At 48.2% G+C, this 24,755-nt stretch overlaps 1 protein-coding gene across 5 annotated transcripts in view; it reads left to right on the forward strand.

Moving 5' to 3' along the window:
- LAMA3 (laminin subunit alpha 3) overlaps window positions 1–24,755 on the forward strand; it is a 253,893-nt gene that overhangs the window by 144,499 nt on the left and 84,639 nt on the right. For all 5 annotated transcript variants that reach the window (XM_084958210.1, XM_084958209.1, XM_084958211.1 and 2 more), the window contains 8 exon segments: window positions 1,068–1,194; window positions 1,306–1,445; window positions 3,542–3,657; window positions 4,785–4,996; window positions 6,138–6,342; window positions 19,030–19,174; window positions 20,146–20,286; window positions 21,985–22,146. In XM_084958210.1, coding sequence (XP_084814336.1) covers window positions 1,068–1,194; window positions 1,306–1,445; window positions 3,542–3,657; window positions 4,785–4,996; window positions 6,138–6,342; window positions 19,030–19,174; window positions 20,146–20,286; window positions 21,985–22,146 — 1,248 coding nt within the window.

Below are 24,755 nucleotides of genomic sequence, written 5' to 3' on the forward strand. Positions count from 1 at the left end.
ACAGGATCTAGGAGAGAAATGTAGTAAGATCTCCTATGGGGAAGGGACCCTAGAATAGCAGGGGGAAATGAATTGATAAAATTAGTGTATGACTTTTAGTAAGTTATTTACCCTCCAAGACACAGCTTTTACTCTTATTCTTGTAGGTTTTTTGAGGGTTTGAAAAGACGTATTGCTCACATAGTGAGGTTTTCTGCAGAGAGCTGAGCTCAGACTCAAGCCTGAGCAAGTGCTGGGTATGGCTCCGGTTTTCATGGTGGGTGGGGTGAGGCAGGGGGAGTCCAGGTGAGGGCTCCTCTCCCATGGGCTAGAATTCATGTGGTTTGAACTCCTCACCTGTGCCAAGGGATGAACACATGGGCCTTGTGATCATCTTGTCCAGGTGAAGGACAAAAGGCAAAAGGTGAGTGATGCAGCTTGAACACTGTCAAACATGAAAAGTGAAGTCTGACTCTTTGTTTCTCGGTGATTTCAAGTCGTGCTCAAATGCTGGGAACATTCTCGCACAGCCTTTTCGAACATGGCACGTGTTTCCATTGTTAGGTGCCTAGGAGTGTGATGGCTCGGTTGCATGTTCGACTTGGATAAAAACCACCATGTCCCACAGTTGGTGGGTCCACTCTGCAGCTGAGGGGCATTCAGTGTGTTTCCAGTGTTTGTGATGACACATCGGCTCCAAACATTGTAAGGAAGGTGTTGTGTGAACATGAGTCTTAACTTCACTTGGGTGAATGCCTAGGTTGTTTTAGATGGTCACCTTAAAACATCCTGTGATTCTAATGATTCATAGTGCTGCTTGATGAAGTCCCTCCCCCCCCTTTTTTTCGGGCCACACCCATGGCATATGGAGGTTCCCAGGCTAGGGGTCAAATCAGAGCCTACACCACAGCTGCAGCAATGCCAGTTCCAAGCTGCATCTGCGACCTATACCACAGCTCATGGCAATGCTGGATCCTTAACCCACTGAGTGGGGCCAGGGATTGAACCTGCATCCTCATGGGCACTAGTTGGGTTTGTTACCAGTGAACCACAATGGGAACTCCATTTTTTGCTTTTTCTTCCACCAGGATCAAGTGACCCTGCGAGGACTTGTCCCACACCCGGGCCGCTATGTCATTGTCATCCATTTTTATCAGCCAGCGCACCCGACGTTCCTGGCGCAGGTGTCTGTGGACGGAGGGCAGCAGCAGCCAGGTGAGGTGCAGGGAGGAGGACAGAGGGCAGCTGTGGCCAGGTGAGCTGCGGGGAGCAGGGGCTCATCTGACCTGGCAGGGGGGTGACAGGAATGCCTCTCTCTGCCTCCAGGTGTCTTCCGTGCGTCTTTTTGTCCCCACGTGCTCGGCTGCCAGGACCACATGATGGTGGGAAATCAGGTCGAGTTTGACATCTCAGAGCCTGAGGTGGCCATGACTGTGAAGGTTCCAGAAGGGCGGTCCTTAGTCTTGGTGCGTTCTGCTTCTTCCTCGGCCTGGTCTTCTTGTGGTGCCTAGGTCGGCTGTTCTGCATGTCTGTTTTGACTCATGACGGTAATTCCTCTAAGGCACTGAAGTCATATTTATAGAAAAATGCTTAAATTTTACAGCTACCTTTTCAAATAATAATAATAATAATAATAATAATAATAATAATAATAATAATAAAGCCTGTGACAATTAAAGTCAAGGGAAATCAGAATAATAGAGAAGCGACTAGGAAGAAAACTCCCCTGCAGGACCGCTGGGGAGCGTGAGTCTCTCTCTTCATCAGGCAAGGTCTCTCCCTGAAGCATTTCACACCCCTTTGTTTTTGAAACTTTCCTTTTTTGACTTCCAGAGCTGCTTTGTCTTAAGTTTTTCCTATTTTTCTCTAGTGCTCCTTCAGTGATTCCTGTCCCATTTGTTGGGGTCCCCTCAGGTTTGACGCTGAGCCCCCTCGTTCAGTCATTTCTCTTCGAATAGCATCATCTGTGCCTGTTGATTCTGTCCTCTTCTCTGTGGGGACGACACCCATGTCCGTGACCTCATTTCTCATCTTTCCCAAGCTCTGTAACCACCAACTCATATCTCCATAGCCAGAGATCCAATGAGGCCCTTGAACTTAGCCCTGGGCGGCCCTCCCTGTTCATCACCTTGGCTGGTGGACTCATGGTCACCCAATACCTCTGAAGCCTGAGAGCCAGGAAGCTCTGCCCAGGTCTCCATGGCCCCCAGTTCTTGCTCATGCCTCTTCTTTTTCTCTCTCTCTCATGTCATCGCCTTAGGGACAGGGTCCTGACTTTACTCACTTTGTTTCCCCTGTGTCTGGAACAAGTGCTTGGCCATTGCTTGTTGAATTGAATAGCATGAGAGCAACAGACTCTGTAAGCTGTAAATTGGTGAATAGTTGACAAAGATGATAGAAATTTCTTGCAGCATTTGTTACTAGCTCAACCTGATTTATCCAGGTGCAGAAAATAGCAATATTTTTAAAGACCAGGGCTACAGTTATTCCTAAGAGTGTCCAATAGGATTTAAATTTCAGAGGCAAGCCACTGTGTGTGTTTCCCCATTGGTCCTGCCGTTTTGGTTTGTTCACCTGTGAAAATACGAGCTGCCTTGGCTATTGCAGACATGGAAAACAGACTTTTGGGGATGGGGGAGGGGGGAGGGAGTGGAATGGACTGGGAGTTTGGGGTTGGTAGATGCAAACTATTGTATACAGAATGGATAAGCAATGAGGTCCTACTGTACAGCACAGGGAACTATGTCCAATCTCTTGGGACAGAACATGATGGAAGATAGTATGAGAAAAAGAATCTCTGTATGTGTATGACTGGGTCATTATGCTGTAGAGCAGAAATTGGCCCAACCTTGTAAATCAATGATAATTTTTAAAAAATTTAATGAAAAATTATAAATACAAAATACAAGCCTTGGAGACGCAGGGCCATCCCAGGCAGGGATCACATGGGGCCCCGGCCACTGAACGGGCCCCTTTTTACTCCCCACCCCCTTACATCTCCTGTTCCCACACAGCACCCAAGGCTGCTGTTTCTCTGAGCAGGTGCACTCAGCCTAGCCCCCGCGCGTTATCACTTCCCATGTGGGAACATGGCCTGAGCCTTCCAACACTGGCTCAGGGTTGTCGTGTGATTCGTTTTTCATAAATCCCATTTCATCTGGGCTTGGGCTTAACAATAAAGCATGTGGGTGTTGGAGTTCCCCTTGCGGTGCAGCAGAAACAAATCCAACAAGTACCCGTGAAAATACAGGTTCAGTCCCTGGCCTCGCTCAGTGGGTCGGGGATCCAGCATTGCTGTGAGCTATGGTATAGATTGCAGACATGGCTTGGATCCCACGTGGCTGTGGCTGTGGTTGGAAGTTGGAGGCCAGCAGCTGTAGCTCTGATTCGGCCCCTATCCTGGGAACCTCCATATGCCATGGGTGCGGCCCTAAAAAGCAAAAAAAAAAAAAAAAAAAAAGAAAGAAAGTTAAAAAAAAAGAACATGGATTTTAGTGAAGGGCTGCAGGTGTGCTATGCGTGCTGTTGGAAATCCAAAGACATGCTCACCGCTTCCCTTTAGGTCCGCGTCCTGGTGGTGCCTGTGGAGAACTACGACTACCAAATCCTTCACAGGAAATCAGTGGACAAGTCGTTTGAGTTCATCACCAGCTGTGGAGGAGACAGTTTTTATATTGAGTAAATATCATGTTGTGGAAAGGCCCTGGGATGTCCCACATTCCCCAAGGGGAGGCTGGCCTTTGGGTGTGTCTTCTTCTTCTGGGTACCCAAGGGAGTGGCAGTGAGGCCTGGGCCCTCGGCACACACTGTCTTGTGCCCGACATCTGGGCCAGGCCTCCCAGGTCTCCTTCCTCGACTTTGGTCTCAGTAGATCCCCCTCCAGGCTGAGATTCGTGGGCTGCTAGGGAGTTTTGCTTCCTCTTTGCTGCTTCCTCTTAGCCAACTCAGATTCCTCAAACTTAGCACAGAGGGTACCCTCCCCTGGAAACCACATCAGCCCTGATTCCCATTCTCCTGTGTATCCTCTGACTGAGCCGGGAGCATCACGGAGGGGTGGTTAAATGTAACACTGATACTATATCCCCTGCCCTCCCTCTGGGGGCTCTGAATGCTAAGAGCCTAGAACAGCCCTGAGTGATAGCTCCTGCCAGTTCTTTTCTGCAGCCCCACCTGCCCCCCCCCCCCGTAGGTTTCCTGAGGAACCAGGGGCTCCAGGGGGGCCAGAAACCTCCTGTATGGAAAATACTAGGAGCAAAGTATCTGAAGTTAAACAGCTGTGGATGTGCAGGCCTGCTCGACCCCTCTGCGGCTGTGTGGCCTCAGGAATGTCCAGGAACCTCAGTTGCCTTATCTGTGAAATGGAGCTTAGACCTAATGGGTTGGGTGATTGTGGGGTTTAGTGAGGTAGAGGCAAAGCTGCTAATATACAAGTCACTAAATGTGGACAATTCACCCCCTCCTCGTTATTGTTGTAATTGATGTGTTCTTACACATGTGGGCGTAAATTTTTTTGGTAACTGCCTTATTGAGATGGAATCCATATACCATGTAATTCATCCTATAAGTGAATTTTCCCTCTTTTATTCCAGCCATCAAAAGTCAGGGAGTGGGTGGGTGAGGGTGCAGAGGAAGGATGGCTGTCACCTGCTGTGACTGCAGGGGTGGGGTTCTTTCTTGCTCATTTCTTCCCGGACTCCAGAGCCCCTCCCCACAAAACACAGCTTGGTGGGGCACATGAAAGGGGAAAGTTGGAGTGTTTCTGAGTATGCCTTGCAGGATCACACCATGAGTTTTTGTCTCCACAGCCCCCAGAAAGCCTCTGGATTCTGTAAGAACTCTGCCAGGTCCCTGGTGGCTCTTTACCACGAGGGCGCACTGCCCTGCGAGTGCCACCCCGCTGGGGCTGTTGGCCGTCACTGCAGCCCAGAAGGCGGGCAGTGCCCGTGCCGGCCTCATGTCATTGGGCGGCAGTGTACCCGCTGTCAGATGGGCTACTACGGATTCCCACACTGCAAGCGTAAGTGTGCGTTCGCGTCATGCAAGGTCATCTCCGGTCCCCGGTGGATGATGCCAGGGCAGGGCTTCCCAGATCTCACTGTGCTGGAGACCCACCTGGGGATCTCGTGAAAATGCAGATTATGACTCGGGAGGCCTGGGCGGGTCTGCATTTCCAGTAACCCCTCCGACGATGCCAATGCTGCTCGCCCACATACCACACTCTGAGCAGCAAGATGTGTATTTGTGTTTCCCAGGCCATGTGACCTACGAGCTGCGAAGCAGATGAAGGTAAACAGCCAAGCAGTTGGATAGCTCACCCCTCTTCCTAGTGGGAGCCCCTTCAGTTTTTGCAGCTGAACCAAAGACCAGCTGAGGGGGGCGGTTAGCCAGGTCACCGGGCATCCTCCTCACTGACCTAGGAGCCCAGAGACTGAGAATTGGCCTGCAGCCCAAGGCCACGTGAGGGCGCAGGTGCGGCACAGAGTCCCCTCGTGGAGCCCTGCCTTTGTGACGAGGGCCCTGTTGTGGTGCCTGCCTGCTTCTGCAATGGGGCGACCAGCAGCCCCTTCAGGGAGCAGACCATCATGAGAAACAGGCCTCCCATTAGAATGACACAGAACTGCAGCTTGAGGGGTTCCTTCGAAGGTCTCCTTTGGTGCCAGTAGGTCCAGGTGTGCTCACTCAGCATCTGCCCATTGCGTCCGCCAAGAGCATTTGGTGTGCGGAGTACCCATCATGGCTCAGTGGTTAACGACTCCGACTAGGAACCATGAGGTTTCGGGTTAGATCCCTGGCCTTGCTCAGTGGGTTAAGGATCCAACATTGCTGTGAGCTGTGGTGTAGATTGCAAATGCGGCTGGGATCCCGTGTTGCTGTGGCTATGGTGTAGGCTGGTGGCTACAGCTCTGATTAGACCCTTAGCCTGGGAACGGCCCAAGAAATGACAAAAAGACCAAAAAAAAAAAAAAAAAAGCATTTGGCGTGCTTGGTCTTGGCCCCAAGACAGAGGCCTTTCAGATCAGCGACACTCAGTAATACCATGATGAAGGAAAAGAAAGACCTCTCTCCCAAACCCCTTGGAAGCTTCTGGAAACCCCGGTGCAATCCTGCAGGAGGTCAGGGGGTATCTGACCCTCCACCATGTCTCTGTCCCTGGGCAGCATGCAGCTGTGGCCAGCGCCTCTGTGAGGAGACAACAGGGACGTGCCTCTGCCCGCCCCGCACGGTCAGGCCCCAGTGTGACATGTGTGAGACACACTCCTTCAGCTTCCACCCCCTGGCTGGCTGCGAAGGCTGCAACTGTTCCAGGATGGGCACCGATGGGTCTGCCACCCCGGAGTGCGACCAGGACCACGGGCAGTGCAGGTGAGGCCTGGAGGACTAGTGATTCCATCCTGTCATGGGAAAGGGTCCCGCACCCACACTGGTCCTGGGCTTCCCTCTTCCCAGGGGTCCTAGGACTGCCTGAGTTGACCTCAGGGTGGCATATGGTGTAGGTGGTCCTCTCGGCTCAGAGTAGCCTGGGGGGCAGACGGCCATGGCCTGGGGCCCAAACAGCCTTGCCCGTCCACTCCAGCCTTGTTCCACGTTGTGCATGATGTGTGCGTGATTAAGTTGTGAAGTCTCCTGGGTCACCTGGTGCTGAGCACCTGTGCCTTTGTACTTAGGTTAGGGCTCCAGACTTTCACTCTGGTAAACTGGCAGTTTTGCAAAGGCTGGTGCCTGAGGGAGTATGAAATCTCAGGCCACCCTGACTCAGAGGCGGGCAGTGCTGGGGCCTCCACCGGGAGCTCTGTTGTGGGTCATGGGGAGGGAGGCAGGGTGGGCAGTACACGTGGGGTCCTGCTCTGAGAGGACCACTGAGGGGTCCAGTGCAGAACGGCTGAGAGACAGAGGCAAGTGGCAGCTCTGATGCTGCAGGGCCAAGAGGTTCCTGCAGCACATCGGCTCCACATTGGAGCCCGGAGGCTGGTGTCACAGGATTCCAGGTGATCAGCCCGATCACGACAGGATGGGAGAGTAGCCCTATGGGATGAAGAACAGGATCCAGTCTCCTAGAAGAGGCTCAAAAGAATCCCATGGGGGTTTTGTGGCAGGAACACTGAAGCAGAGCCTCTGCAGTGCAGGCCAGTGTGGCGTGTGCAGGCGGATGCTTAAGGCTCGCCCCCGCCCCTCACCCCTTCCCTGCCCCCCAGGCACGTGGACATCGGGTCTGTGCCCCTGATCTGGACGTGAGAGCTGGGAGGCGCTGTGGCTGCTGGTGGCAGGTGTCCACAGCCCTAGCTCCATGCGGCTACCCTCCTGTCCCGTGGCTGCTCTGACAAAGTACCACAAACTGGGTGTCTTCAGACAACTGAGACATGTTCTTTCACAGATCGAAAGGCTGAAAGTCTGAAATCAAGGCATTGACAGTGTTGTGCTTTCTCGAGGCTCTAGGACAGAATCCATTCCATGCCTTTTCCTTGGCTTCCTGCATTGCCGGCAGTCCTTGGAGTCCTTGTTTCTGCCTGTCTTTACACAGGTTCTCCTTGGGTCTCTGTCTTCTCTTTTTTTTTTTTCTTTTCTTTTTTTCAGTCTTTGAATTTTCTTAGACTTTAAAAAAATTGAGGTATAGTTGATGTACAATGTGTATTGTAAGTTTCAGGTGTAAACATAGTAATTGAAAATTTTTAAAATTATACTACATTGATAATTACTGTAAATTTGGCTATATTCCCTGTGCTGTACAATATATCCTTGTAGCTTATTTATTTTTCTTTTTTGAGGTATAGTTGATTTGCAATATTAGTTTCAGGTATACAGCAGAGTGATTCAGTTTTATATGTGTGTGTGTGTGTGTGTGTGTGTGTGTTGTATCCCTTTTTTCCATTAAAATAATATTAAAACTATCATGGAGAAGCCATTATAGTTTATGACAAGCTATTAAAAATAGTTCCCTGTGCTATATCGTAGGACCTTGTTGTTTATTTATTTTATTTACGGTAGAGTGCATCTGCTAATCCCATACTTCCAACTTATCTCTCCCCACTTCCCCTTTGTAACCATAAGTTTATTTTCTATGTCTTTGAGTCTGGTACTGTTTCGTAAATAAGTTCATTTGCACTATTTTTTTAGATTCCACATATTAATGATATCATATTTGTCTTTCCGTGCCTGACTTTCTTAGAATGATAATCTCTAGGTCCATCCGTGTTATGGCAAATGGCATTATGTCATTCTTTTTTATGGCTAAGTAGTATTCCATTGTATATATGTGCCACATCTTCTTTATCTATTTGTCCGTCAGTGGACAATCAGGTTGCTTCCATGTTTTGGCTATTGTATATTGTGCTACAGCAAACATTGGGGTGCCTGTATCTTTCCAAATTAGAGTTTTTGTTTTTCCCAAATATGTGCTAGATCGTATGGTAACTCTATTTTCAGTCTTTTAAGGAACTTCCATGCTGTTTTCCATAGTGGCTACACCAGTTTACTTTCCTGCCAACAGTGTAGGAGGTTCCCTTATTTATTTTTTTGTATAGTGGTTTGTGCCTCTTACTCCCATCCCTATCTTGCCCCTCCCCCTCCCCTCTCCTCACTAGTAACCACCAGTTTGCTCTGTATATCTGTGAATCTTCTTCTGTTTTGTCATATTCATTAGTTTGTTTTATTTTTTAGATTCCACATATAAGTCATATCATACAGTGTTTGTCTTTCTCTGGCATATTTTGCTCAGCCTCATACCTTCCAAGTCCTCCCATGTTGCTGCAAATGGCAAAATTTCATTCTTTTTTATGGCCAAGTAGTGTTCAATTGTATATATACTTTTGTATATATAAGGATACCAGTAGTATTGGATTAGGGCCCACCTTACTCTCATTTGACCTCGTCTTAAGTTGATTATGTCTGCAAAGACCCTATTTCCATGGGGGTCAGAACTTAGACATATCTTTTGGGGACAGAATTCAACTCTACATAGCAGCAGTGTTCACCTTTCCTGGGGAAGGACCCATAACCACACCTTTGATTGTTGCCTGGTGCCTAACAGTTCCTTTGTACTCTGGGAAGGAAGCTGAGTGAGAACTTGAGTCATGGAAGATTCCAGGTCTGTAAAACCACAGGTGTGAGTCCTGCCTGAGTCAGCTTGGTTGCCCATCCTTCTCCATGTGACTTGCACAAAGAATTTTGAGGTGATAGCAGAGAGGTTTCATCATGGTGAATGAAAATAGACTAGAATCTGTTCCTACAGTGTCTAAGCTATTCTCAGGAAGAAAGTCAGGCACTAAGTTCATTTCTGAAGACTTTGCATTGGGTCCCAAGTACATCAGTGGGCCTGTGAAAATGTCCAACTTATTTGCAGTAAGTTCCTGATGCATGAGGACAGTGGTGCTTAGTGTGGAAGCACAGACTTCCACCAGGGCCTGGGGGAGGGGTTGGTAGAGAACAAAAGACACACTGTGCCCAGGAGCCGCTTGCTGTCTGGTGGCTGGAGAAGATGGATAAGTGGGAGCTCAGAGGACCTGGAGTTGCCAGTCTTGACCCGATCGGAAGAAGAAGGAGAGAGTGAGAGGTTGTGTGCAGTTCTGAGGCTTCCCTACTGATTTGGATTTGCTTCGCCTGGGAAAATTGTCTCCACTCCCTCAGTTTCAACCCTTGGTTTATAACCAAATCCTTGGTTTACAGAACCTTGTCGGTCTGATCCATCGCCTGACCTTGCTGCCTCATTTCAGCTGGGCTGTTTGACATTCCTCTCCACATCTCTACTGTCTTCTTCATTTCACACAGCCGTCTTTGCTCCCATTATGTCTTGTTTTCATCAGCTGTTTCTTTGATGGGTATCAGTTTTCCTTTCCCAGCTAGCAGCCCCACTATGTTTTGTTTGTTTGTTTGTTTGTTTGTTTGTTTGTTTGTTTGCCATGCCCATGGCGTATGGAAGTTCCTGGGCCAGGGATCAAACCTGCATCTGAGCCACTGCAGTGACAATGCCAGACCCTTAACCCACTGTGCCACAAAGGAACTCCCCCACTATGCTTTTATTCTTATTCTTTCCCACCTCTACCAGGGCCTCCTTCTCTAAATTGCAAATAGCGCACAGTGATTTTCCATCCCTCCTTTACCACCAGCCTCTCCCTTTGTATGTTCCCACAGGTGCCAATATCCTTTTCTTGAAAAACACATTGCTTTTATTGACAGGAAACTGATAGTCAGCCATAAACTTGACACCAGAGCTCCAGTGTATTTGTAAATAACAAGAGTGGATCTCAGTGAAAACATCCACTTGGTTAAGGAGAATAGAATGTTTCTCTCCAGGAAGCTAAGAGAGCAGTTTGATGAGTTCTGTCGTCTTGGGTTTGAAAAGTGGTCATAGGAGAGTTAGAACCGTGGTCGAAAGGTAGTCAACTGAGCCAATCTGTTGCTACTTAAGCACTTCTGCTGCTCCTCAGTCTGCAACACACACATGGCTGCTCCAAACTCCCTAGTACATCTACCAGTTGAAAGGAAGCTGTAGAGTTAGAACCGGTTTCAGCAAAGGGAATCCTGGAGTTCCCATCGTGGTGCAGTGGTTAACGAATCTGACTAGGAACCATGAAGTTGCAGGTTTGATCCCTGGGCTTGCTCAGTGGATTAAGGATCTGGCATTGCCGTGAGCTGTGGTGTGGGTCACAGACGTGGCTCGGATCCTGCATTGCTGTGGCTCTGGCATAGGCCAGCAGCAACAGCTCCAATTAGACCCCTACCCTGGGAACCTCCATATGCCATGGGAGCAGCTCAAGAAAAGACAAAAAAAAAAAAAAAAAAAAAAAAGAATCCAAGGAGTTCCCATTGTGGCTTAGGAGAAATGAACCCAGCTAGTATCCGTGAGGACGTGGGTTTGATCCCTGGCCCCACTCAGTGGGTTAAAGCATACGGCATTGCTGTGAGCTGTGGTGTAGGTCGCAGATGAGGCTCAGATCCCATGTTGCTGTGGCGTGGTGTAGGCTGGCAGCTGTAGCTCTGATTCAGCCCCTAGCCTGGGCACTTCCATATGCCAGTGTGCAGCCCTAAAAAAAAAAAAAGAAAAAGAGAAAAGAAAGAAAAGGGAATTTAGGGTGTTATAAAAAAGGAAACAGATCGAACTAGGAATAATATTCCTTTCAGTATATTTGAAGGACAAATCAAAGGAAATATTCCATCATCTTTCTGTGGCGTGGGTTTGCATGAATCCTTCAGAGGAAAGAGTAGTTGGACAAATAATTGAGATAAGCAGAGGGGGAGTTCGTAGCATTAAAATCCCTTGCTTACTCAAGCAGTGTTCTTGCAGGAATCTGGGTATAAGAAAGGCTGAAAGAACAAGGTTCCACTTGAACAGCAGCATGAGCAATGCATAACCTTGGGGAAATAAAGAAATAACTAGGCAAAGAGCAGGAGAGGCAGATAAACAAGGGGATTAAGAACAGTTATTGGGAAATGGAATCCTGACAGAGGATGAAGCCCAGAATTCTGTAGTGGCGCCAGTCACTGCTGTATTAAAATATGTAGAGCCCCCAGTACTGAAAACATTATTTTTAAAATGTTTTAAAGTACAGTTGATTTACAATGTTGTGCCAACTTTCTGCTGTACAGCAAAGTGATTCAGTCACACACATATATACATTCTTTTTCTTGTATTATCGTCCATCATGTTCTATCACAAGAGACTGGATATAGTTCCCTGTGTTGTACAGTAGGAATATTGAAAACATTATAGTACTCCCATATTTAATTAAAAATAAAAACTTAGCCACAAAATAAATGCAGGCAAGTCCAACAAAGGTCTGTTTCTCCATCATGACTACTTCAGGTTTTCTTTTGAAAACAGAACACCCCAAATGAAGATTTTGGGGCTGAGAATGGAGGCTAACAAAGTACGTGGACAGAGTGAGAGGGGACACAGAGGAGAAGGTGTGGGCACAGAAAGGGAAAAGCAGCTGGAGGGGGTACCTACGTTGAATTGTAGGAAGCCAAGGAGCCAAGGAGATGGAGGAGCAGTGGAGTCCATCATCTGAGAATTAGTGGGAGATTTTTTAAGGCAATAGCTGGTGAAGAAGAAATTGCCACAAACAGAATTTCACACACAGTTTCTCAGTGCTGCTGCCACAGAACAAGGAAGCCAAGAACACACTAAAAGTTGTGAGAAAAAAAAAAATCTCATCCACTGCCAAGGTTGGGTCGAGCACCTTCCTATGTGTCCCTATAACACCCTAGACTTTCCTGCCTCCCATAGCATTTATAACACTCTATTTGTCTTTTCTAATTGTGGGAGAGGTTTGTCATGGTTTGTCTCTGAACACCCAAAGTAGATGTTCGATCCGTGTTTGCTGAAGTGAAACGAAGGAGCCACAGCCCAGCACTTTCCCACAAGAGAGAAAGAGATGCACCATAGTATTTCAGGTACAAGTTCGAAAGAGTGGGATTCACAAACCTTCACCGGCCAATGACAGTTTAGTAGACTAGAAAGTCCTACCTCAGGACTGAGGCACATGGTGTGGCAGCTTTGCCCACACCCGAGGGAACGCCAACACGAACAGAATGCCATTGACCTGTATCACAGCTAAAACGAGATGTGGAATGGTTCATCTTGACGTTACCAAGGAGACTCTCATCACCTAACGGGATGATGCATCTATCCATGATCAGAGTGGATCTGTCATGAAAGGGTCTTTGGCAGATAATGTAAGGAAAGCTTTCAGTTCATTACATGACTGTTAATGGCACAGATGACCTGTGATAATTCCAGCCTTGATGCTGAAAAAGCTTTTGATTGCCTAGAAGATTATTTCTTCAGAAAATATTCGAGGAAAGAATGCTCCCCTCAAACACCCTTCCCCTGAAATGTTCCTAATGAAAATGAAGAGTATAGAGGAACCGAACAGTCAAGTAAAAGAAATAATCACAGCTACCTTGCACTTGCAATAAAAAGAAAAACATCCTTTCTCAGTGAAACCCTCTTATATTGGTATGAATTATCACAAATTACAAAGCTGAAAAATTGGAATTTTCAAATTTCATTAGACGATTTAGAGGTGTACAATTTGTCATAATAAAGGAAAATCAAACTGGTATAAATATTGATCTCCTTTAAGATAAATTACAAAAATAATTGCAGCAATCAACAATACTTTACTTAATTGAAATTAGTGTTATAATTTTAGAGACAATTGGGAATACATTCATTTGGAGCCATGAAACTGAGTAGCTGACTTATCTTTGTCATGAGCCAGAGAGGAGACTCTAGACAAGTCGCTTTGCCTTCCTGGGTCTAAGCTTCCTAATCTGTAAAATGAAGTTTGATAAAATCATCTCCAACTTCCCCCCAAATTTAAAATCCCGATTCTATTTTTTCTTCAATCCCTGATTGTATAACAGAAGCTACTGCAAAGCTATATGGTGTAAGTGCTAAAAAGCCCATTGTTTGGACAACTCTGTCTAGATTGATGTCTTAAAGATGCTTTTTTTTTTGTCACTGTAGTGACAGCATTGGATCCTTAAACCAGTTGTGCCACAAGGGAACTCCTAACAATGGTTATATTGATCAAAATTTCATTTTTTGTAGCAACATAGTAATTTAATCAGATATAATAGCCATGAAAAAGTCCATTTGCATCTGCTTTTAATAATGGAAGATTATTCCATCAGATTCTTTGAATAAAGAAAAGGGTTAGAATATCCTCAGAAGATTATATCAGTCAATGACAAATACAAAGACAGTAGGAGTCACTGCTTTAAAAATCATTGGAGTTCCCATTGTGGCTCAGCAGGTTAAGAACCCCATATAGTGTCTGTGAGGATGTGGGTTCAATCTTTGGCCTTGCTCAGTGAGTTAAGGTTCTGGTGTTGCTGCAAGTTGCAGCAAAGGTCAAAGATGTAGCTTGGATCCCGTGTTGCTGTGGCTGTGGCATAGGCCTGCAGCTGCAGCTCCAATTTGACCCCTAGCCTGGGAACTTCCATATGCCTCAGGTGCGGCCATAAAAACAAACAAACAAACAAAATGATCATAAAAAATGAATGTGGGAGTTCCCATTGTGGCTCAGTGGTAACAAACCTGACTAGTATCTGTGGGTTTGATTCCTGGCCTTGCTCAACGTGTTAAGGATCGGCTATTGCTGTGAGCTGTGGTGTAGGTGGCAGACACGGCTCAGATCTGGCGTTGCTGTGACTGTGGTGTAGGCCAGCAGCTACAGCTCCAATTCAACCCCTAGCCTGGGAACGTCCATGTGCTACAGGTGCAGCCCTAAAAAGAAAACAAAACAAAACAAAACAAAAATGAACATAACCGCTTTCAAGACATCTTAAGAGCAGTTAAAGGTGATGACTGTCCACCTGATGGCCAAGCACATATACAAACACGCCTTTTCAGAAGAACAGCAGCAAAAGGAAAGCCATGTTGAGGGGACCTCTCTCTGAGCCAATCTCATAGATTTACTGTTTGTGTTAGATGGAAAAACAAAATATCAGAAAAGGTCACCGTCTTAGCATTCTGGCAACAGAAGTGCTTCCATCTCGGCATAAATCCATGAGCCCTAACAACTCGGAGAAGCAATTCCTTTGATGCACCTCATCAAATAATAGGAATGGTAAATTCCAGGCAGTGTGCAGGCAGGGGTTGGGACACAGCGGAGAGCTGGGCGGGCGGGGCTCCTGGCACAGGCTGGACAGAGCTCAAAGTTCTCTCCCACTTTCCCTCTTTACCAGAGGCACCTGCCTCTGAAAGTTCCTTAGAGGGTTAAATATCTTATGTGAAAACCCTTAGAATAGTGCCTGACACACGCTAGCCCCTGATGTTAGCAATTGTCATTATTCACTAAGCTTTTGGCCGTCTACCTTCCACCCCCCCCCTTTTTTTTTTGTCTTTTGCGATTTCTTGGGCAGCTCCCATGGCATACAGAGGTTCCCAGGCTAGGGGTCTGATCAGAGCTGTAGCCACCAGCCTAAGCCAGAGCCACAGCAACGCGGGATCCAGGCCACGTCTGCAACCCACACCACAGCTCATGGCAACGCCAGATCCTTAACCCACTGAGCAAGGCCAGGGATCGAACCCGCAACCTCATGGTTCCTAGTCGGATTCGCCAACCACTGAGCCACGACGGGAACTCCACCTTCCACCCTTTATACTTTGTCCCTCTGAAGCCCCACCCGTTCCACTGGCTTCAGCCACTCTCGCTGCCTGGATGATTCCCAGATCCACAGCTCCAGTCTCCCCTGACAGCCTGCGTATCCCATCTTCGCTGCAAATCAGTTTGACCGGGGTTCCCCAATTGGCTTTACTGAGGGGGCCCTGGAGGACATCTCCCCTAACCTCTTTGAGCTCCTGTGCCCTCACATGGTTAATGAAGTGTTGGATTCGAACATGTTAAAGGGCCCTTAGAATCAACCCCCTCTCTTGACAGTCAATAAGGTGTCAACTTCTGGCAAAGTATGTATTACTGCCCCTGGTTTCTTCCATGGCTCTCTGTAGATCCCGCCACCCTCGTGAAGTCCTTTTACCACTTCCTGTGTGAGTGACATTGATGGTCTCTTAATTGACTTCCTCTTCCTGGTTTCTCTCTTCCTCCCTCCCTACTTCCTCTATTTCTTTCTTCGTCCTTCCTTCCTGCCTTTCTTTCTTTCCTTCTTTCTTTCTCTTTCTCTTTCTTTCTTTCTCTCTTTCTTTCTTTCTCTTTGTTTCTTTCCTTTTCTTTCTTTCTTTGTTTCTTTCTTTCTTCTCTCTTTCTTTCCTCCTTCCCTCCTCCCTCCCTCCCTTCCTTCCTTCTTTCTTCTTAACTGAGGAGGAATTTGCCAAGTATACAATTATCCTGTAATTGAAAAAACTACTTTCCCCATAATTTTGTTACTAATGCATAGAGAATGTTGATATATGTTTATAATTTTATCTTCTTGGTATATGTAGTTTTGTTTTTGTTTTTGTTTTTTTTTAACTAGGATGGACCATTTCCTCCATCCATGTGACTTTTTTTTTTTTTTTTGGACTTAAATTCTATTTTGTCAGGTACCAGTATGTTTTATGGTTCAAACTATCTAGGGCCCACTCCAGTGTGGGTGCTGTGCCTCGTGCAGAAGCCAAATGCCTGCTAACAAGAGGTCATGGTCTGGTAGGGGAACCTGCTTTAACCAATAATGACAGTGCAGTGAGCGCCATGTTGCATGTGGTCTGCTGGGGGTGGGACGTGGCTCTTCCCGGCACCACTTGCATCACATCACTCTTTGCACAAGAACCTCCCTCGACTCTCCATTGTCTGAGAGGTTAAAGACCAGCTTTCCATGGTGATCTGGCCCCCACTTACCCTAACAAACTTTGTTTTCAGCTTTCTTCTCTGGCGTGGTTTTCCCCGAACACTTTTTGCCTGTATTCAGTTGTTCAGTTCTTGGTTCTCCTTCCCCCTCTTATGTTACCCCCAAATTATGCACACTCTTCAAGGATCGCGTTAAAGGTACAAATTCAAAGAAGGTGTGATAGCTCTGCAAGCCCACAGAAATGCCTTGTCATCATCTCGTTGCTGAAAGCTGGCTATAAGCTTAGCCATCCCATCTCTCAAGTGATTACCTACCTTCCTGCATCTCTATGTCCTGTGCCCTCAGTTAAAATGTACAAAGGCCAAGACTGACTTGTTTTCCTTTGTCCCCTCCCTCCCATGTCCCCTAACACGAGGATGTCTCTATAGATGGCGCTTGGTAATTATTGCATGAATGAATGAATGAATAAGGTGGACTTTGGATTCTAGATTACATCTGGGCTTGATGTGAGTTCAGTACCAAGGAACCCACAGTATTTAAAGAGCAAAGGGCGGAGTTCACTGTAACACCTGATTTTCTGGTTATCTGGGAGGCACCTGAGCTCCTGCACGTGCTCAGATGTGATTGCATGATATTTGGCCCCAAGCCTATTGCCGTGGAGATGCCTTCGCTCGACCTGCATCTTCATGCTGCTGCTCTGCACCTCCTGGCAGCATCTCCTGGAACTTTCTTGCCGTTGCAGTGAGGGCAGCTCCTTGGGTAGCAGTCTTCCTGGAGAAGCATGCAAGGTCAGGCTGTCTTTAGGTCGTTTTGCAAAAGCCGTGGAGCCAGACTTTGAAGAGGAAGTATCCTTTTTATTCCCTGTTGTCATGGCACCGCCCAAAACCCCTTGAGTTGCTTGTTTTTGCTCGGAAGTCATATGCTCAACGCTCGAAGCATTGCATCACTCAGGAATCCAGGCATTGCATGCTCTGTGTTTTGGTGAACCCTTGCTTGTCGGTCCCACCTGGGGTCCTTGGGGTTCAGGTCACAGACCACCACTCTTATCACTCTGCTCAAGTCCTGCTTTCTCTCCATCCACTCTTTGTGTGTGTGTGTGTGTCTTTTTCAGGGCCTCCCCAAGTCATATGGAGGTTCCCAGGCTAGGGGTTGAATTGGAACTGCAGCCGCCAGCCTACACCATAGCCACAGCAACACCAGATCCTTAACCCACTGAGTAAGGCCAGGGATGGAACCCACATCCTCATGGTTCCTAGTCAGATTCGTTTCTGCTGAGCCACAACAGGAATTCCTCTTTCCATCCACTCTTAAGTGCTCAGTTGCTACATGTGTGCTGGGGGAGGCTCAGCACTTCATTTCCCGTTGCTGACAAGGTCATGCCTCTCAGCCCTGCTCCCGCTTCCACCACATCATCCCAAGGATGCTCTGGAATCCACAGGTTGATGTTTCTCCTTGTCTCAACAAGCAGCTTGCACCGCTCTCCACCTAGCAAAATAGTCCCGTTCCTTTCTTTTCCAGTGAAGTGAAAATAGAAGAAATGGGTTCCCATCTGCCTGTCCTCACCTTCAAGGTCCAGGTCAATGCTCAGGGTCACTTGTCCACTGGTAGCACTCGGGTTGTGAGAGGCTCGTTGGCACCACCATCCATCCTGTGGATGCACCCGTAGGCCAGCAGCCCTGTGTGTTTGCTGAAAGAAATGTCCTGGACCTCAAGGCCACAAGCTGCCCGGTTGGCATTTGTTGACAGTAGCGAGGTCCATGCCCCTTCTCCCCAGACAAGGAAGCAAAGTCTTGAGAAGCTGGATAACTCGCTAAGACACTGTCTGTAATACATGTGAGAGTGGTCGTTAGAACTCCAGCCAGTCTGCCTTCAGTGTGCAGGACCGTGGCCCTGTAGCCAGCACCCCTGTCCACAACAGCTGCTGCCCCTGCCTCCCTGGGCTGGAGGCCTGGCATCCTGCCCAGATCCCTGCTCCAGCAGCACCAGCCTGTGTTCCCTGCACATGCCCCCCCATATCCTCCTCTCCTTCTGTCTGGAGCTCCTGCCTCCCTCACCCCCCCACCGTAGGACACTTGTCCTTTTAAATTCACGTCCGTCAGGGACACTGGGTCCATGCTGCCCCTCTGGCCCCTGGTCAGACCCTGTGTGAATATTGTTCACATCTGCAACTCAGCACATACCTTGGGGGCTCTTCAGGCCCAGAGACGGTGTCCTTCCTTGCACCCCAGAGCCTAGTACCAAGCCCAACCCTCAGAGTCATCATCCGTGAGGGCTGATTTTTTTTTTTTTTTTTGTCTTTTTAGGGTCACACCAGTGGCATATGGAAGTTCCCAGGCTAGGGGTCGAATCAGAGCTGCAGCTGCCTATGCCTTAGCCACAGCCATGCCAGATCCCAGCTGTGTCTGTGACCTACACCATAGCTCACGGCAACGCCGGATCCTTAACCCACTGAGCAAGGCCACGATTGAACCCGCATCCTAACGGTTACTTGTCAGGTTCGTTATTGCTGAGCCACGATGGGAACTCCTGCAGTATGGTATTAACTATAGTTGCTGTGTTGTCTGGGACAACCGCGGGATTTGTTTATTTTATAGCTGGAAGTGTGTACCTGCACCATCAACATGTGGGCACCTTGCACTGCTTTGTGTAAGGGTCCTGCACCTGCCCTTCTCCCTTCGGCCTTGGCCCCCAGCTCCCCATGGCCAGGCCCCGGGTCTCTTTAACTGGTGTCGTACAGCAGCTGCTCTAAGGCAGGGGAGGTGGACTCTAGGCCTGTGTGTAGAAAGACGACGAGGCCTTCTGCTTCCTTTGCTCTGAGTGCAGATGCAAGCTCAGGATCTCAGGGCGACAGTGTGACCGATGTGCTCCTGGCTTTTATCGCTTCCCTGAATGCCTCCCCTGCCGCTGCAACAGAGATGGGACCGAGCCGGGGATCTGTGACCCAGAGACCGGTGCTTGTCTCTGCAAGGTAAGACAGAGCATGCCACACCGGGGACACTGGCCACTGACCAGCATGGAGGGTCTTCATACTGACTCTAAAAATCCATGGGAAATGGAATGGACCCATGATAGATTTGCATAATGACTCACATTTGATAGTCATTCTCACTTGATAGAAATAGTTAGAGGGGAAGGACACCCCTCACTCCCCTTGTCCTAAGGGGAGGAGACCTCCTTCAGAATCTGATGACAGATACAGACCCTGTCCAGAACAATCAACACAAACTTTTGTCTATAATTTCAAAACATACATGGGTTCCCCTGAAGCCAATTCCTGCTCTTTGGACCCCAGGTTCATAACCTCTTCAGGTTGTAGGAGAGCTCCCAGTAGATGTTTTAAAGTGGCAGCAAGTGGGATGCCCCCCCCCCCCGCCCCCGCCTCCCCATTGTGAATCCTCCGGGGGCTATTTCTCTACCTTCAAAAGGCTAAAGACGGAGTTCCCGTCGTGGCGCAGTGGTTAACGAATCCGACTAGGAACCATGAGGTTGCGGGTTCAGTCCCTGCCCTTGCTCAGTGGGTTAACGATCCGGCGTTGCCGTGAGCTGTGGTGTAGGTTGCAGACGCGGCTCGGATCCCTCGTTGCTGTGGCTCTGGCGTAGGCCAGCTGCTACAGCTCCGATTCAACCCCTAGCCTGGGAACCTCCATATGCCGCGGGAGCGGCCCAAGAAATAGCAACAATAACAACAACAACAACAAAAAAAGACAAAAGGCTAAAGACATCTGATGAAATTTAGGAACTCCTTTCTTCCATTCGTGTGTGGGATAAAAGTTTAAATACTGCATATGACCTAAAAGCTTAACAATTGCAGATCTTTGGGTGTTTTGTTAGCACCCCGTTCTGTCATCTTATGTTGATACTTAATTTGTGCATGGAGCGCTCTCCTGTCAGGGCACCTTTAGAAAGAGTGACCGCTTGTTTCATGGTTTTCTTCAATAGGAAAATGTGGAAGGTACAGAATGTGATGCCTGTCGGGAAGGCTCATTCGACCTGGACCCAGCGAATCCCAAGGGTTGTACCCGTTGCTTTTGTTTTGGAGTAAGTCATCATTGTCACAGCACGCAGAAGAGGAGAGCTAAGGTAGGCTGGGACTTAGAGGCCTTTTGGTTTTATGTAGCGCTTCCGAGTGAGGAGGTCGTGCAATGGCAGGAAGGGTCGTGGGGCTTTTGGTGTCTCGCTGGGTTAGAATGTTAAGCATTGCGCTCACAGCCCTCAGCCTGCAGCCTTCTGTTCCCAGATGTCCTTGTGCTCAGACCCTCAGCTTGTCTGCTCAAGAGTCTCATGTCCTCAGAACCGCCTCCCCTTACCATGCCCTCCCTCTGTGCCCTCTCCCTGCTGTGTGGACCTCAGAGCATGTCCCACAGTCCTCAAGGTGGTTTACTGTCTCTCTTCCTCCACCATCCACATGGGAGCTCCTTGATACAACCCCAAAGCCCAGGGGGCATCCAGAATATAGTAGATGCTCAATAAACACTCATCAAACAAGTGGAGTGAGTTGTTCTCCCCATCCTGCCCCATCCTTGTTTCTTCTTCTTCTTCTTCTTCTTCTCCTCCTTCTCCTCCTTCTCCTCCTCCTCCTCCTTCTCCTCCTTCTCCTCCTTCTCCTCCTCCTCCTCCTTCTCCTCCTTCTCCTCCTTGTCCTTCTCCTCCTCCTCCTCCTCCTCCTCCTCCCCCTCCTCCCCCCCCTCCCCTTCCCCTTCCTCTTCTTTCTTCTTCTTCTTCTTCTCTTCTTTTTAGGGCTGCCCCCCTGGCATATGGAGGTTCCCAGGCAAGGGGTCCCATCAGAGCCACAGCTGCCGGCCTACACCACAGCAACATCAGATCTGAGCCGAATCTGCGACCTACACCACTGCTCCTGGAAACGTCAGATCCCTAACCTCCTGAGCGAGGCCAGGGATCCTGCAACCTCACGGTTCCCAGTCGGATTCGTTTCCACTGCACTGCGACGGGAACGCCTGTCCTCATTTCTTCTTATCTGCTTGTTTTCCTGTGTTACTTTCCTTCTCACTGTTTTTCCACATCTCTTATTTGGCCCCTTTTAAAATTGACTCCAGGAAAAATAAAACTCTTTGTTTCCTTCATGATTCCTGAGCCACGCGTCTCATGCTTGCTTTCTGTGCGAGTCATGTCTTAAGTCCAACACGTATTCAAAGAAAGATTATTCTGTATTTTGTGCTGCCTGCCTCCTGAAAGAAGTGCAGGCTTGTAATTGGAAAGAAGAAATTAGTTTGTAAATCCACCCTGAAGTGTCCGCTCCTTCCCCGAGGGGGTTCCCCCGGAGCATTGTCCTCAGTCTACACCCTGTCAGTTCCTTATTTTTCTTCCCCTCATAAGTTATCTCCTGGCTTCCTTTGTGATCAGGGGAGTATTTAATTATGAAGCTCTATCTAGAGAGAAGGAATGAGAGCAGGCCACTGTATTACGCATCACATTAAAATGAGCCCACAGTCCCAGGTATTAGTCATACCCTAATTTATGTGTTATTTGACCATTTATTAGACACCTGTGACATGTCAGGAACCAGGATGTGTGCGGGGCTATGAGGATAAATGCCACGCATGTGGTGACTCACCTCTGAGAATTCCTGGTTGTAATGGGTGAGATGGGGGCAGGTGGTGGTGTGTGGACTCCGTCGCAGGAGTCAGACACAAGGAGATGCAGGGGGGCAGCCTTTGAAGTCGGGTGGCTGCCCCACGGCACGTGCTGTTTTCTGCATAATTCAGCCATCACCAAGGAAGCCACGGGCACACGTTTCCATCCCTGGCCTCTGTGTTGCAGTTTGTGGATATGATGGGCTGGCGCCTCGAGACGGCGGATGGAGTGGACATCCCCGTCTCCTTCAACCCGGGCAGCAGCAGCGTGGTGGCCGACCTCCAGGAGCTGCCCTCAACAGTTCACAGTGCCTCCTGGGTGGCACCTCCCTCCTACCTGGGGGACAAGGTAACCATGGCTTGCTGCTCTTTGCACCCTTGCTGGACCTCCTCCATCACTGCATGGGGAGTGGTTTCTTGGCTGTCGGGAAGGAAGGTTGCTAAAACTGAAGAAACTTGGTTAATCACAAATGCAGAAGATGGGGAGGCGAGGATGTACGAGCCTCAGGTGCCCCCACGCATTGCTCACAGCTAAGGACATGGTGCACTAGGTTCTTGATCTTCATTTAATGCTGAAGAATTTTCCTCCATGAAAATAACCATTTAAATAACATCTGCTGCAAATGGGCTGTGTATGCCTTTAAATGTCAATGCTGAGAATTCTTTGTTTTAAAGCAGAAGAAAGGCTCCTTGTCAGGAAGATAAAAGCTGAAAAGTGACTCATGCGCTTGTTAAAAGGTACCCAGGATCCAGGGGCAGCATGGCATTTGTTAGCAGCATCATGTACAGTTAGACGCCCCTTGGGGAGCTTGTAAACGAGTCGCTTTTCCTCTGCCGTAGAAATTATTATTCCAGGATCTGGCCACCTACACTCATCTATAAGGACAGAAGTGTGAGCTTCCTTGTAGAAACATTCTCAGGTGACACGTGCACCTGGTGGCCCAGGGCAGAGCTTTGGAGAAGGGGTGGGTTTCATGGAGCCCAGTTCAGGTGATGCCATGGTCTCATTTAGGATGAAATATTCAAGGCTTATCAGCTTGAGCTCTTTTATTTATTTATTTATTTATTTATTTCTGTTTTAGGGTCGCACCTGTGGCACATGGAGGTTCCCAGGCTAGGGGCCCAATCGGAGCTGCAGCTGCCAGCCCATACCACAGTCACAGCAACGCAGGGTGTCTGTGATCTATACCACAGCTCGTGGCAATGCCGGATCCTGACCCACTGATTGAGGCCAAGGATCAGACCCGCATCCTCATGGATAGAGTCAGATTCGTTTCTGCTGAGCCACAACAGGAATTCTGGCTTGAGCCTTTGAATTCTGTCTTCAGGTTGAAGGACTGTAGGTTTTGAAGTGAGGGAATTGTTGTCTCTCTCTTGTATACCTGCCTTCTCCCTCAGGTAACACTCCGCTCCACGGGCTTGGCCTGTACTTACTGGGTATCCATCACTGGGTAAATGACCCACAGACTTTGCAGCTTAAAGCAATAAAGCTGATCCTAGTTTCAGTGGCCCAGGATCCAGGAGCGGCTGGCTCAGGGTCTCTCAGGAGTTAAGATGTCACCAGGGCTGCCATCAGCTGGGGCTGGAGGATTCTCTTAGATGCTCACCCAAGTGGGTGTCAGCAGGCCTTGTTCCTCTTGGTGCGAGGCCTCAGTTCCTCATCCCATGAAGCCCTCCAAGGGCTGCTTGAGGGTTCCATGTCAGTGGCTTTCTCCAAAGCAAATGAGAGAACAATAACCTAATTTCAGAAATGACATACCCTCACTTCTGCCAGTCATGACCTCCCGTCCACACTGAGGGAGGAGGATTAAGCTCACCTCTTGGAGGCAGGCATGTTAAAGAATTTGTGGACATATTTTTAAAACCACCTTAAGCCCATCAAAAAGGCAATACTTCATCTCAATAAGATGCTTCAAGATGTTACGTTGGGAGTTCCCAACGTGGCTCAGTGGTAACAAACCCAACTAGCATCCATGAGGACACAGGTTCAATCCCTGGCTTCACTCAGTGGGTTAAGGATCCGGCCTTGCCATGAGCTGTGGTGTAGGTCACAGGTGCAGTTCGGATGTGCTGTGGCTCTGGCTGTGGTGTAGGCCGGCAGCGGCAGCTCCAATTTGACCCCTCGCCTGGGAACCTCCATATGCTGTGGGTGTGGCCCTAAAAAAAAAAGGAGGGGAAGCTGATACCTTGGAATACTTGCAGACCCTATGGTCGTGTGACTCCATGCAGTGAAGCGTTGTGAGTTGTAGATTCTAGGGAAGAACATCAGTGGGAAGGGCCCCTCCTTCCTGCACCTTTTTTGTGTTCTCTAGTAAGGGTGCTTTGTCTGCAGCTGCAGCAACACTAGATCCTTAACCTACTGTAACAGGCCAAGGAACAAACCTGCATCCCAGTGCTCCAGAGATGCCCCCCCATTCCCACAGCGGGGACTCCAATCAATTTTTATTTTAAGGGTGGGAGGTATCAGGATCAGAGGTGATGTTTCTGTCCAAAAAAACCCAACCAACCAAACAAACAAAAAAACCCTGACCATTAATCTCCACATCGCCACTGTGGTCAGGATGCTCACACTACACTGAGAGGAGGGTCATACACCCAGTGGCACAGACAGACATGGCTTATGCACCCACCCAGGCGAGTTCAGAATCACTTGGGAAATATTCAACCATCTGCTGTTCAGGGGGAGTTTTTTTCTGAAAATTTATATTTAGAGTTTCACTTTGTAACCGGTAGATACTAAACAATTCTCTCAGTTAAATAGGAAAGCAATGGCCTACATTTCATAGGGTAGCTATGGATTAGATAATCATTTTGGTTTAGTAATCATCTAAATCAAAGGATCTAATAATGTTGTGTATTTTGCAGAGGACAAGTTTTGCAAGTTTTTAGCAAAGTTATTCTTGGGAATTTTATTCTTTTTCGATGCCATTTTCTTAGGTTCATGTTTTGATTGTTCAT

The sequence above is a fragment of the Sus scrofa genome, chromosome 6, assembly GCF_054392235.1.
Source record: "Sus scrofa isolate SSC_HxYL_T2T_F1_AM1 chromosome 6, Sscrofa_HxYL_maternal_Yorkshire_Landrace_v2.0, whole genome shotgun sequence".
Classification (NCBI taxonomy): domain Eukaryota; kingdom Metazoa; phylum Chordata; class Mammalia; order Artiodactyla; family Suidae; genus Sus; species Sus scrofa.